Source organism: Lolium rigidum, chromosome 3, assembly GCF_022539505.1.
Source record: "Lolium rigidum isolate FL_2022 chromosome 3, APGP_CSIRO_Lrig_0.1, whole genome shotgun sequence".
NCBI lineage: Eukaryota > Viridiplantae > Streptophyta > Magnoliopsida > Poales > Poaceae > Lolium > Lolium rigidum.
This window is the reverse complement of record NC_061510.1, coordinates 393594287-393609002: the sequence shown is the minus strand read 5'-3', so window position 1 is coordinate 393609002 and position 14716 is coordinate 393594287. Positions and strand designations below refer to the sequence as shown.

Sequence of the window (14716 nt, the reverse complement as noted above, 5' to 3'; positions counted from 1 at the left end):
TGCGCAGCAACGTTGTCGACGATGACGAAGCGCCTGGTAGCAGTGGCGTCTCATGGGGCGGCGTCTTTCTCCGGCGATCTTCGGCGACGGTGCGCGGCAGTGAGCTAGCGATTGGGGTGCTCTGGTGGGTAATGTGGCGAGGTGACGTGGCTAGGCGACTTAGGGTGAGGAGGGGAAGTGAGAGGTGTGCTCAATTTGAGGAGCGGGGTGCTCCTTTTATAGCAGCGAGGCGGTGCCGCGGGGCTGCGATGAGGTCATCGTCGACGACGATGCTACAGCGGAGCCGGTGGCCTGGCGATGACGCTGCGGGGTTGGCGACGCACTGGTGATGACGCCGCGCGTGATTGCGTTGAAAACGAAGCACTGGCGGGCTCTGGCGCGTGACGGGAGCGGCCAGTACCCACGGCGATCGTCGGCGAGATGGGTGTCATCTACGGCGTTCCCGCAGGCCAATGGCGGTGTCTGGGCGGTGCGTGGTGACGTCGTGAAGCGAATGGCGCAGAGAGAAAAGGCTGAGGTGACGCGAGTGAGCGAGGCGAGGCGTGCTCTGGGCGTGCCAGTGACGCTCGCCGTGCACGCTCTGTCGTGCGCATGCACGTCTGGCACGTCTGGGCGTCGCGCGTTCCAGCGTGTCCGGTGCACCGTTCGATCGAGGCTCGTGTCCAGGGTGACCAGGAGAGTGGGAGGGACATGCTAGACACGGTGGTGCACGCTGAGGAGGGCCAGGGAGAGAGTTGGCAGAGTGAGGTCATGCCATGCCACGGCATGGTGACTTTGGTCAAGAAAATGATGATTGCCTGTACTCAAACCTTGTCTTCTCTGCTTGGCAATGCTTGGTGAGGACAGAGGGGTACCAGGGATGACATAGGCTTGACGGTTCATGGTAAAATCTGCTGGGTTTTGCAATGTATGTGATTTGCAGATTTGTGCTCACAACCTGCTCGATGAAATGGCCGCAAGAACTTCACTTTGAAATTTTTGGATGAATTTTGGTGCAACTCTTTTATATAATTAATGTGATAGAATGGTGGTGGTGGTGTTCATTTTGGTGTTGAATTGCAAAGTTTCAAAAATGTGGTCATCTTCACTTTACTCTCATATAGCATCTTGTCCTATTTACCATGGTCAACCTAGGCAGAGTCAACACTTGTGGTCAACATCAAAGTTGCTCATCTTGACATGATCTTGGATGAGGTGGAAAGAAGTAGAGGTGTTTGGTTTAGAAATATTCCAAACCAGGGGTGCCAAGTGGGCAACATTTTATAAACTCCAATTTTGACCATTATCATATGTAAGTGAGATTTGATATTTTCTTTGATTTGATTTGTGTTTCTTTGATGCAATTGTGTTTGTTATTGATATATTAGTGTTTCACAAGCAATGGTGGCCTTGGTTGATGATTTGCAAATTTGACCAAAAGTGTATGTGAGTGATATTTGCCCTTTTCCATTTATTTGATTTCTATCTATTTGAGGTTCTTAGATCATGTATTAGGGTTTAAGCACAAGTGATCAACACACAAACACTCATCATGGTATAAGCACACAAAAATGCATGATACTATAGGTAGTACTATATGCATGATAAAAGTTTTTGTTAGTTGTGAATTTTGAGTATTTGAAATTCCCATCTCTTTATTATGTTGAAACTTGGGATGTTACAAACCCTTCCCCCTTACAAAAGATCTCGTCCCGAGATCTTAGAGAAAACTAGGTACTAAAGAGATCTGGGTATTCCTTCTTCATATCTTCTTCTCGCTCCCAAGTGGCTTCTTCTTCGGTGTGGTTGCTCCACTGAATCTTCAGGAACTTGATACTCCGGGTGCGGGTGGTTCTGAAAGCTTCTTCCAAGATGCGGATAGGTACCTCGCGGTATGTCAAGTCCTGGTTGATATCCACCGAGCGGTGATCGATGTTCTTGAACACTTCGGTCTTCTCCGGCACTTCTAAGCACTTCCGGAGTAGTGAGATGTGAAACACGTCGTGCACAGCCGACATTTCCTCCGGTAGCTCCAATTGATAGGATACTTCGCCTCGGCGACTCAGAACTTTGAAGGATCCGATATATCGGGGTGCAAGCTTTCCTTTCAGCTGGAATCTCTGCATTCCTTTGAGGGGGGATACTTTAAGATAGACAAAATCTCCGATCTCGAAGGTCATCTCTCGGCGCCTCTTGTCGGCGTAACTCTTCTGCCTGGACTGAGCAGTCTTGAGGTACTCTCGGATCTTGTGCACCTTCTCTTCAGCTTCTCGGAGAACATCTGGTCCAAAGACTTGGCTTTCTCCGACTTCCGACCAATTCAGAGAGGTATGGCACTTCCTTCCATACATGCCTTCAAAGGGGGCCATCTGCAAGCTGGCTTGATAACTGTTGTTGTACGAGAATTCTGGGTAAGGCAGGCAGTCTTCCCATTTGGATCCATATTCCAGTACACATGCTCTCATCATGTCTTCAAGTATCTGGTTCACCCTTTCAGTTTGTCCGTCAGTCTGCGGGTGATATGCGGTGCTGAAATTCAGCCGGGTTCCAAGTCCTTCATGTACTTTCTGCCAGAATCTTGAGGTGAACTGTGATCCTCTATCTGACACTATTGACTTCGGGGTTCCGTGCAGGGCAACTATTCTGGAGATGTATAACTCAGCTAGTTTCGGGCCTTGATAGGTGGTCTTGACAGGGATAAAATGGGCTACCTTGGTCAATCTATCCACCACTACCCAGATAGAATCATTTCCTTTGCTTGATTTGGGCAGTCCGGTGATAAAGTCCATTCCTACCGAGTCCCACTTCCACTCCGGAATTTGCAAGGGTTGCAACAGTCCTGCGGGTCGTTGGTGTTCTGCCTTGACTCTCTGACAGATATCACACTTGGCGATGTAGCTCCCGATTTCTCGCTTCATTCCATGCCACCAAAATTGTTCCTTCAAATCTTGATACATCTTGGTGCCTCCGGGGTGGATGGAGTATAGAGTGTCGTGAGCCTCCTTCAGGATGACTTGCTTCAATTCTGAGTCTGATGACACACATAGGCGACCGTTGTACCAAAGTACTCCTTCTTCATCTTCGGTGAATCCCGGTGCTTTCCCTGCAGCAATTTGGCTCTTGATTCCGTCAATGCTGGCATTTCGTTTCTGTGCTTCTTTGATCTGACCAATCAAAGTAGGCTGAAGTTCTATGCTGGCTAGGAATCCTTCACTAACTAGCTCCATTCTGAACTGCTCAAACTCTTGGTATAGGCTAGGTTGTTCTTCTGCTATCATGGAGTTCAACTGACACGGCAGTCTACTCAGGGCATCCGCTACCACATTGGCCTTGCCGGGGTGATAGTGAATTTCCATATCATAATCTTGATTAATTCTAACCATCTTCTCTGCCTCATATCCAGCTCCTTCTGTGTGAAGATATACTTCAAGCTCTTGTGATCCGAATAGATCTCGCATCGATTACCCATGAGGTAATGACGCCAAACTTTTAAGGCTAACACTACGGCTGCAAGCTCGAGGTCATGGGTTGGATAGTTCTGCTCATGTTGCTTCAGTTGCCGGTACAGGTATGATATCACCTTGCCTTCTTGCATCAACACACATCCGAGACCAATCTTGGATGCATCACAGTAGACGTCAAACGGCTTGGTGATGTCCGGCATGATCAATATTGGGGCTGTGGTCAATCTGCTCTTGAGCTGCTGGAAACTCTCTTCACATTTATCAGTCCATTCAAACTTCTTATCCTTCTTCAACAGTTGAGTCATGGGTCGGGCTATGCTGGAAAATCCTTCAACAAATCTGCGGTAATATCCCGCTAATCCAAGAAATGCGCGGACCTCGGTCTGAGTGGTTGGGGCATTCCATTTTGTAAAGGTCTTGATCTTGGCGGGATCCACGGCAATTCCTCCTGCAGACAAGATATGTCCCAGGAATCCTACTTCCTTCAACCAAAACTCGCACTTGCTGAACTTGGCATACAACTTGTGCTGTGTAAGGGTTTCCAGGATAACCTCCAGGTGTTGCTCATGTTCCTCTTCGGTTTTGGAGTAGATAAGGATGTCGTCGATGAAGACAACGACAAACTTATCCAAGAAGTTCATGAAGATCTTATTCATGAGGTTCATGAAATAAGCGGGGGCATTGGTTAATCCAAATGACATGACATTGTACTCATACAATCCATATCTGGTGGTGAAGGCAGTTTTGGGGATATCCGTTGCACGAATCTTCAGTTGATGGTAACCAGTCCTAAGATCAATCTTAGAGAATACTGTGGCACCGGTCAGCTGGTCAAACAGGTCTTCTATCTTTGGCAAGGGGTATTTGTTTTTGATGGTGACATCGTTAAGTTTACGATAATCCGTACATAACCGATTGGCACCATCCTTCTTATCCACAAATAAAACTGGTGATCTCCAAGGCGACGCACTTGGTCGAATCAGACCTTTGAACAACATATCATCCAGTTGCTTCTTCAGCTCCACTAACTCTGCCGGGTTCATACTATAGGCTCTCTGGGCTATAGGTCCGGTTCCAGGGATTAACTCGATGATAAACTCGATATCCCGATCTGGGGGCATACCGGGTAGATCATCAGGAAACACATCAGGGTATCGACAGACGACCCTGATCTGATCCAAGGTTGGCTTGGCTACACTTTGGTTGCAGGTGAACTTTCTGGGCAGTCTTTCCGACACATGTTCTACTACCACTCCGGTGCTACTAGTCATGGTGATGGCCTTCTTGGCACAATCAATCAATCCATGATGTTTCGACATCCAGTCCATACCCAGTACTACTTCCAAACCTTTTGCTCCCAGTATAATCAAGTTTGCATAAAAGTCTATTTCATGAATTCTGATGGGTACATCTTTGCAAAATTTTCTAGCTTTGGTTGTTGATCCAGGTATTTGAACTATCATGACATGTTTCAAACTGATGGGTTGAATTTTACTTGTGCATGCAAAATCTTCTGTGACAAACGAATGCGATGCTCCAGAATCAAACAACACTCTTGCAGGTACTGAGTTAACAGAAAACATACCCAGCACAACATCTGGTGCTTCCTGAGCTTCTTCAGCGTTCATGTGAAAGAGGCGGCCGTTGCGGTTGTTGGGGTTGTTGGGGGCGAACTTCTTGCCGGTGGAGACACGGCGCTGCTGCTGAGCTGGTGCAGAGGTGTTGGCGGCAATCTTGGCTAACCTTTTGGGGCACTCATTTGAGTAGTGTCCCACAACTCCACATTCATAGCAGGTGATTGTGGCCTTGTCCTTGGTTGCAACCGGGATAGCGTTGCTCCCAGTCCTCGGAGCAGTGTTGGTGTTATTGGGGTTGTTGTTGCCGGGGGCTCTGGTCGGGGCACGGTTGAAGTTGCTGGTGTTGTTCTGATAGTTGTGGTTGTTGTTATTGTTGTGGCCTCCTGGCCTTGGGTTTCCTCCACTCCGGTTCTGAAAATCGGGGCGAGACATCTGCATCTGCGGCTTGTTGTTCCTTGGGGCAAAGCCACCGCTTGAGCTGGGGCGATACCTCGGGGTATTGCTGGGCCCACTTTGGTGCATCATGCGGCGTTTGCGGTTCTCATTTGCTTGGTGCAGTTTGCCTTCCATCTGGATGGCAGAATCCACTAGGGCTTCAAGGTCGGCGAAGGGGATGTTGACTAAGACTGTCTGCATCTCATCGTGCAGACCATTCAGGAATCTCTCCTTCCTTTTCTCAGTTGTGTCGGTTTCATCGGGGGCGTACCTTGACAAGGTGAGGAACCTATCGCGGTATTCTACCACCGACATCCGGCCTTGCTTCAGTTCACGGAACTCATCCCTCATCTTCTTGATCAAGCCTGGGGGCACATGATACTTGCTGAACTTGAGCTTGAAATCAGCCCAAGTCATGAATTGTCCTGCGTTCATAGCACGGGTGCTGGTCCACCAAGCTCTTGCTGGTCCTGCTAAGTAGTGCGTGGCAAACAGCACTTTCTCATTGTCATCCACTCCAGCCACTTCTAAGTTGTTTTCCATAGTCTGCAGCCAATCATCGGCATCCAGGGGTTCTTCAGTCTTGCTGAAAACAGGCGGGTTGGTGTTCTGGAAGTTCTTGAGCTTTGATCAGGGGTGATCATGATTCCCGTGACCTTGGTTGTTATTGGCTATCTGTTGCAGTGCTGCGATGTTGGCTTGACGTTCAGCTCTATCATTCTCCCTGTCTGCTAGCAGAGTCTGCAACAGTTGCATCATGGCATCCTGATTGGCACCGCGGCCTGGAGGGGCCATCTGAACATGGAAATAGATCATGAGATAAGAGGGAATTTTCTATGGCTTATTTTGGGTAAGTTCAAAACTTTAAAACTTGAATTCTTTTGATGTTAACACAAACACACATTCATTCATTCATTCAGCATATATTACAAACTTAACACACCAAACCAATGGTTTTAAGAACCATTCTTCTCATGCTACGATACAACGGGCGGGATACAAAATCACACCTACACATGTGAACTAGTGCAACTACTCCTCATCATCTTCATCCACATCGATGGGAATGATCCCATCCTCTGCGGCCTCCAGAAACTCGTAGTCCTCCTCATCAGTGAACTCATCCTCCTCGAAGTCGTCGTCATCACTCAGGAAGTCTTCGCCTCCCTGAATGTCTTCACCATCTTCTTCCATCTCATTCAGCTGGTCCTCTTGGGCCTTGACAGTGGCCTCCAAGGATGCTATCTGTGCGCGAAGGCGCACAATAGTAGCATCCTTCTTGGCACGCTGTAGGCGGAGTGACTTGCGGTCCTTGGCGAGCAGCTTGATAGCATCGACATGATGAGCCAATGCCATGTGAGTCTGGTTGGCGTAGACACGCGAGTTGTCCAGCTCCTTCTGGGTCTGGAACAACATGAAGTCCAGATGATCCACATGGTGCCTCAGCTCGGGGTGGAACGGCAGGTCCATGGGTTCTCCAGCGGAGTTACGCCTTGCGAGATGCGCAAAGCGTTCCCCCTGGATGGCGGCCACATTCTGCCCGCACAGACGGGCAAGTGCTTCCTGAAGAGCACGTGCCAGTCCGTCCAGCCAGTTGCTTTCACTGAAAGAGAAGAGGATCCTCTCAGAGGTAGGAGGCTCCATCTTGCCTCTCAGATCAGCGGTGATCACCCACTGAAGCTCCCCTCCTTGCTGGTCGTGGACCTCGACTCCGTGGAACTCGGGGTGGGGGCGTCCAAGAAAGTCCGACAGGGCATCAAGGTCCCTCTCGAAGATCAGGTCCCCTCCATTCCCAAGCTGGTAAAACTTGGTGTTGGCTCCTTCCATCTGAAAGTGAATTGGATGAGTAAGTTAGAGAGTGAACAAGTGTGTCAAAATTTTATGTAGATTCATAAGGAAGAGCATGTCTTCTTATTTTAACAAGATCTCAAAGAGAAGAAAATGGCTAAGTTTTTCAAAAATATTCACTTTATTTGTTTTGTGAACTTAAGTTTTTCAGAACGTCCATTCTAAACTAGGGTCTCCTAAGGTCAAACAATGGCTCTGATACCAACTTGTCAACACCCGGATTTTTAAGTCCAGGTGCCTATTATGTCATCCATCGCAATCCCAGGAATATTGTTGTTGCGAGATATAACAGTTGATATCATAAGTCATCATTCATTACAACCCATAATTGTCTTACAAAAGTAGATCACATGATCCAATATTACAACCATAGTTGATCTAGAGATCAACGAACATCACAAATATTACAAAGCGGAAGCGTAGTAGTAGTAGTGGACTATCTAATTCCACAGGCCAACGCTTGACGTTCGAAGAACTCCTAGTTGTTGTAGACGTCCTGCTGACCGTCATCCTCGTACTGCTGCTCCTCTTCATAATCTGGCCATTTGAATAGCCAGGGACACAGCCGTGAGTACTTTGTAAAGTACTCGCAAACTAATACTATTGTAATTACTATCTATTTTATTAAGTGAAGGCTAAGCTCTAGGGTTATTTGCAGAAAGCCAATTTTAGTTCATAAACATTTAGTAAAAGACTCCTCATGTGCTAACTAACTCAAGTGGGAACATTAGTGTCATTCCCACAACTCTGTTGTGATTCAAATTCAAGTCACATTTCAAATTCAACTGTCATTTTCAAGACAAGACCTGATGACGGAACAATATGGCCTTTCCAATCGTCCGTAACCGTGGACACGGCTATACGAATAGGTTTACACTCTGCAGAGGTTGCACACTTGTGCCACAACATTTGATTACATCCGTCAGGGATAACCCCGAATAATCGTAACTCAGTACGCGGATCATCAACCCTAACCTTTCACTTACATATCCTAGTATAGGCACCTCTCCCCATGAGCTTGGCCTCCCAGTGAAGACAAACCGTCAGCCTGGGAACTGCACAGGGCTTGGGCCGGACAATTCACCTCATTCACATCATTTCACATCATTTCACATGTACGGAGGCAGCCTCGGCATAACCCCTATGATGCTTGTTTAGAGGGAACCCATACTAAGATATATAAACTTCTAGTTAGACCCTACCCATAATCAGGTATTGTGGGGGTACTTGTAAATTGGAATGGTATCGCATCCGAACCCAACCATCAGTTTTTATCAAGTTCATCAATTCATTCATGTCATATTCACCTTCAAAATCATTCAATGCCATTTCAATTCACAATGTTCCCATCTAGAGTAGTCAATTTTATGCATTGCACCGGGTGAAACAAATAATCAAACATTGTAAAAAGTTTATCAGTGTTGACACTTCTTCTCTTTGTCACCATCATTGACGCTGGTCACATTTTTCCTATTTACATAATCTATGTCTAATAAGATTATATTCTAGACTGATCCTGCACCGACTCGTAATGCCGCAAATTGGTTATATTGGTGTGCCCTATTCTGAAATTTTATTAAGATATGAATTCAAGTGAATTTATAATTAGTATACGCTAATGGCTCCAAAATTTAGTAAAAAAAGCATCTATAAAACTCAAAATACATGAATATATTCCTTGTGCGTAGCACCAGTTTAGATGATATGGGACACAATGATAAAAGTGTTAATTTATCGTACATTTACTTTGTGCGTCTTACTTCGTACAATAGTTTTTAAGTATATCGCTATAACAATTCGATTAATACCCAAATTAGATTTGGCTTTGATTTTAGTTTTACATCATTATGAAGTCATTCCATCGTTGCATTGCATGGTTTTTACATGCTTTTCTAATTCCTATTAAAAATTTCAAACCCTATTTTGTTATATTGGGTTTTATAAACCCTCTTCCCTTTTTCATATCTTAAAAAAATACTAAAATAATAATGTTTTTTTGGATGTTTGGATCACTTTAAAAATCTGTCACAAAGTTTTGCAAAATACCAAAATTATATATCCTTTTCTTTTTCCTCAAACCCTTTTTTCTTTCTTCCTTTTGTTTTTCTATAAATCAGTGGAAAAAGAAAGAAAAACTGAAGAAAATGCCCAACCCTAGCTCTAGGAACTGAACCGCATGTAATTTAGACACTAAATATTATCTAGATATACCTAAATTTAGATAAAGTTAAATCATCTTTCGTGAAACGTTTCCTAAATTTACTATTTATTACCTTTTTCGACATGGTACTATTTATATACCTGTAATGCTAATTCGACAAATCACTGACCTAAGTAAGTAATCTTGGGGGAATTAATTTTCCATGTGCTATCCCGTAGAGCAAAAGACTGGCCTAGATTTGGAGACCGTTTTTAGAAAAGAAGACAGTACCATTGACACTACACCTGGCATATACTTTTTTATCACCAAGGTTGTACAAACCTCGAGTCCCATGTTAGCATGTGCGGTGCACGGTGAAGCCAAGTATCGAAGAGCTTCATACATAGCATGTTTCCATGATCAAGACACTGATTGATGTGACAACATGTTTTACTGATCAATTAGCAAAGAATTCTTCTTGAACAGCACCGGTCATTGCGGAAGATTTGTAGTCATCTGATTTTGGAATTTCTAGTCATCTGATTTTTGAGTCAATCATGGTTATGCAGTGGTTTGTCATCCTGACCTGGGATAGTGCAGAGATCAGCGGGATGGTATCCTTGTCACGGAGTTGCGGCGGGTCGTCGTTCTCGTCACGGAGCGACTGCTCATCCTCACACGATATCTTGCATGTTTACCGAAAATCCATAAGTAAGTTAAAAGGAAAAAACCATAGGATGTGCAAGAAGTCTGACTGGCCCCAATGCTCCATTAGCTATTACAAACAGCTAAGCATGCTAATTTGCTTCCACGAACAGCTAGACAAATCTCCCTGAGCGCAACTTTCTTTGGATCCAATCCTCGAAGCACTTCATGTCTGCACTTGCATCTGCCTCCATTCCCGTCGTCTGAATTCTACCCGCGATTGGTTGCGTCAGGTGTCTTTCTCTAGGGTGCTGGTGCATTGGTGTCGCCAACTCGCCATGGGCATGCCTGACGGAGACGCCGCCGTCGTTGGCAAATCGACCAGAGGGGAGTAGGCGGCGGCATGCAAATCTTGGCTAACCAAATCCTCATCGCTTATTTTTTGCACATCTTCGTGCTGCTTTGAACGCCATGATCTGATCGGATCTCAATGCACAAGCTGCTCGGTATCCCCGCATCGTTTTGCACAAATTAATAGTCCCATGGCAGTGCTAGGCGGGTAAGCCAGAAACTCTGCCCGTCGTCCGGAGATCGGCGAATTCTGCGGCCGTCATAACCCACGCGGGTTGCGTTCAGGACTTCGGCATGCCTTTAATCGGGCGAGACTTCTTAAACGATGATCCATCGATCCGCGATTCCCATCGAATTTCAGTGAATTCGATCCGGGGTATGTACTACCTCTGTCCGGATTTAATTGACTTCTACCAATACGTTATTTGTTCATTAGCCTTCTCTCCCCCGCGTCAATTAAATAGGAACGGAGGGAGTATATGTAGCCAAGTCCTGAGTCCAGCTAGGCTCCTCGAGGCTACAGCTGTCGGGGGTCTGAGTCCTGAACGGAGCCCAGCTGCCGGGCGATCTTGAGTCCGCAGTTGAGCCCAGCTGGCAGCGAAACAAAACCTAACCCGGTGCACCGATCAGGAGGAACATGAGACATCAGAACTCGTGCGATAACAGGACTTTGGGTGACGGACGAAACGACCAATGGACGAAACAACAAACACGACGGACCGAACCACGGAAACGCTTCTCCCTTTATTATTAGGTATAGATTAGCACTAGCAACTAGTCATGAGGGGTGCTATCTAGCTTTCATTGTTATAGGCTAACTTTGATGCTCTTGTTCTACTCTAGACCAAGTGAATCATGAATCAAAAAGTAAACTTTGATAAATCAAAAATCAGTAAAGCTTGTAAAGTAAAACTTGGGATAAAACCATTAAGCATGAAATAAAAATTGGTGGTGCCTTGCTCTTGGAGAGCTTTGCACTTGGCAAGAATATTAGCTTGCCTTGGTTGGCGCACTGATCAAAGTGGTCTTCTTCACCTTGGAAGTACACCTCCTCCTCCTCCTCTTGATATTCTTCGGTACTAGCGTCTAAAAACGAATACGATACATACAACCACCAAACAAGCTTAAGTACTAGGCTAAGCACACACATGAGTCACACAAGCTAAGCTAGCATCACAACATGCTTATTATGTGAGTTGGCTTTGTTGTATTCTTAAGAAAAATAATTTCCTCTCATTACAAATATTACTTAGTGTTTTGATGTCTACGCACACTTCTATTCCTGTAGACAGTGTTGGGCCTCCAATAGCAGAGGTTTGTAGAACAGCAGCAAGTTTCCCTTAAGTGAATCACCCAAGGTTTATCGAACTCAGGGAGGTAGAGGTCAAACATATTCCTCTTAAGCAACCCTGCAATTACGATACAAGAAGTCTCTTGTGTCCCCAACACACCCAATACACTTGTCAGATGTATAGGTGCACTAGTTCGGCAAAGAGATATTAAAACGCAGGTGGTATAGATGAATATGAGTGGTAATAACAATCTGAAATAAATATGGCAGCAAGTAAACATGCAGTAAAACAGTAAGTAAGCGGTGTTTGCAGTATTGGAAACAAGGCCTAGGGATCCTACTTTCACTAGTGGACACTCTCAACATTGATCACATAACAAATAAATAACTTCTCCTCACTTGTGCTACATACACTCTCTTTTTGGATAACAAACACCATTCATTGTGTAGGGCTACAAGAGCTCCCTCAAGCCGGAGTTAACAAGCTCCACAACATACGGCATTCATATTTAAGTAACCTTTAGAGCATAATAGATCATTGCAATTTAGACAGAGTACTAACATAGCATATACACCGTCATCAATAAGCTATGAAAGGGGGAATAGATCACATCAATACTACCATAGTAATAGTTAACTCCATAATCTACAAGAGATTACAATCATAACCTACGCCAAGAACTACATGATGCACACACCGTCACCTTTACATCATGAAGGAGGAATAGACTACTTTAATAACATCACTAGAGTAGCACATAGATTAATAGTAGCTCATCATATGGATCTCAATCATGCAAGGCAGTTCATGAGATCATTGTATTGGGGTACATGAGAGAGAGATTAACCACATAGCTACCGGTAGAGCCCTCAGCCTCGGGGGAGAACTACTCCATCCTCATCATGGGAGACAGCAACGGCGATGAAGATGGCGGTGGTGTCGATGGAGATGACTCCGGGGGCAATTCTCCGTCCCGGCGGAGTGCCAGAACAGAGACTTCTGTCCCCCGAAACGGAGTTTCGCGATGGCGGCGGCGTCCCTGGAGTCTTTCTGGAGTTTCGTCGCTTTTCCGTATCGAAGATTTAGGTCACGACGACTTATATAGGCGAAGAAACGGAGTCGGAAGGGGTCTGGGGGTCCCACACACCAGGGGGGCGCCCCCCTCCCTCTGGCCGCGCCGCCATACTGTGTGGGGGCCCTGGGCCTCCCCTCTGGTCCCTCTCCGGTGTTCTGGAAGCTTCGTGGAAATATAAGATCGTGGGCCTTGATTTCGTCCAATTCCGAGAATATTTCCTCCGTAAGATTTCTGAAACCAAAAACAGCAGAAAACAGGAACTGGCACTTCGGCATCTTGTTAATAGGTTAGTTCCGGAAAACGCATAAAAACATCATAAAGTATGAACAAAACATGTAGGTATTGTCATAAAACAAGCATGGAACATAAGAAATTATAGATACGTTTGAGACGTATCAAGCATCCCCAAGCTTAGTTCCTACTCGCCCTCGAGTAGGTAAACGATAACAAGGATAATTTCTGAAGTGACATGCTACCAACATAATCTTGATCCAATAATGATGTAAGGCATATGAGCTGAGATCAAATCATTCAAAGCAAATGTCTTTATTGATATAAGAGATGATAATGCAGGAGTTAAACAAGCTAGAAGTTTTCATGAACTATTGCTTAAAGACATGAAACCGTACAAAGTTCATTAAAGATGTTTTAAGTATTCAGCGTAGAAGTTCTATCCTTCATTCCAAGCATCAAGTAAATTTTCACAACAAAGAAGGATTCAGCCAAGTAAAAATAAACATGAACGTCATGAATCAACTGTTTCGAAGTCTACTCAACCGGTGAGCGCAAGCATTTGGTATTGGCACCAGGATGTTATGGCAAAAAGAACGTTAATGGGGGTTTGGAAGGCCAATGAAAGAAAGTCTGACAAAGCTATAAGTGATTATTAGACAAGAGAAAGTCTTATAATCGAAGCTATGCAAGGAGTAGTGATTGCCATGCAACGGATGCACATAGAGCTATATGTGTATGAAAGCTCTCCAATGGAACTAGTGGGGGTGCATCCAACTTGGTTGCTCACGAAGACCTAGAGCACTTTTGAGGAAGCTCATCATTGGAATATACAACCCAAGTTCTATAGTGTAAATTCCCCACATAGTTATACTTGTAAAACATGAAAACTCTCTCATATGGAGTGTAGGTGCTAAACATGAGCACAAATGATGACTATGAATACTGCAGGTGCTAAAACATGAGCACAAGTGTGGATAGAAGATAGTAATGTTGCCCCCTTTTTCTTTATTCTTTTTTTTCTTTTTCTTTTCTATTTTTTTCTTTCTTTTCTTTTTCTTTTTCTCTTTTTTTGATGGCCTCCATGGCTCTTTTCACTTTTAGGGGCAACATCCTAATATGAAAACACACTTTTTGGTACAAATAACTCATAATGAATAAAACATGATGTATAAAACTGTATGCCTCTGCCAGTGTAGCAGGATGTGCAATGATCTAGCGTAACATGGGTAAACCACACATCAGCTGTATAGAATCATGCAAAGCAATATATAAATAATAAATGACACAAGTGATGTAATGTAAAATGGAAGTTGCATGGCAATATATCTCGGAACGGCTATGGAAATGCTTGTGGTAGGTAGGTATGGTGGCTGTTTTGAGGAAGATGTATGGGCTTATGTGTAGGAGAACAAGAGAAAGTCCTCCCACGGGTTTGGATGTACTGGTGAAGTATGCACAACTCTCAATGTGAGCAGAAGGCAATGCACATCATCGAAGAGGCTAGCAAATTTGGATGGTGGAAGTGCCAAAAACCGTAGCTTAACATTAGTCAAAAAGAACTCACAAGCTTATTGCAAACAACTAGCAGGTTCAACATTAAGAGCATGATTAAAATTTACTCCAAGGAGGGCTGTTCACGGAGGCACAAGTACCCCTCTAGCTCCATGTTTCTGCCA

General features: G+C 44.8%; 1 protein-coding gene across 1 annotated transcript in view; it reads left to right on the top strand.

The window, feature by feature from the left end:
- Positions 1-328: 328 nt before the first annotated feature.
- LOC124697681 overlaps positions 329-14716 on the top strand; it is a 41955-nt gene continuing 27567 nt past the window's right edge. Inside the window, exon 1 of the mRNA XM_047230231.1 lies at positions 329-636. Coding sequence (XP_047086187.1) covers positions 329-636 — 308 coding nt within the window. The remainder of the gene's footprint in view (positions 637-14716) is intronic.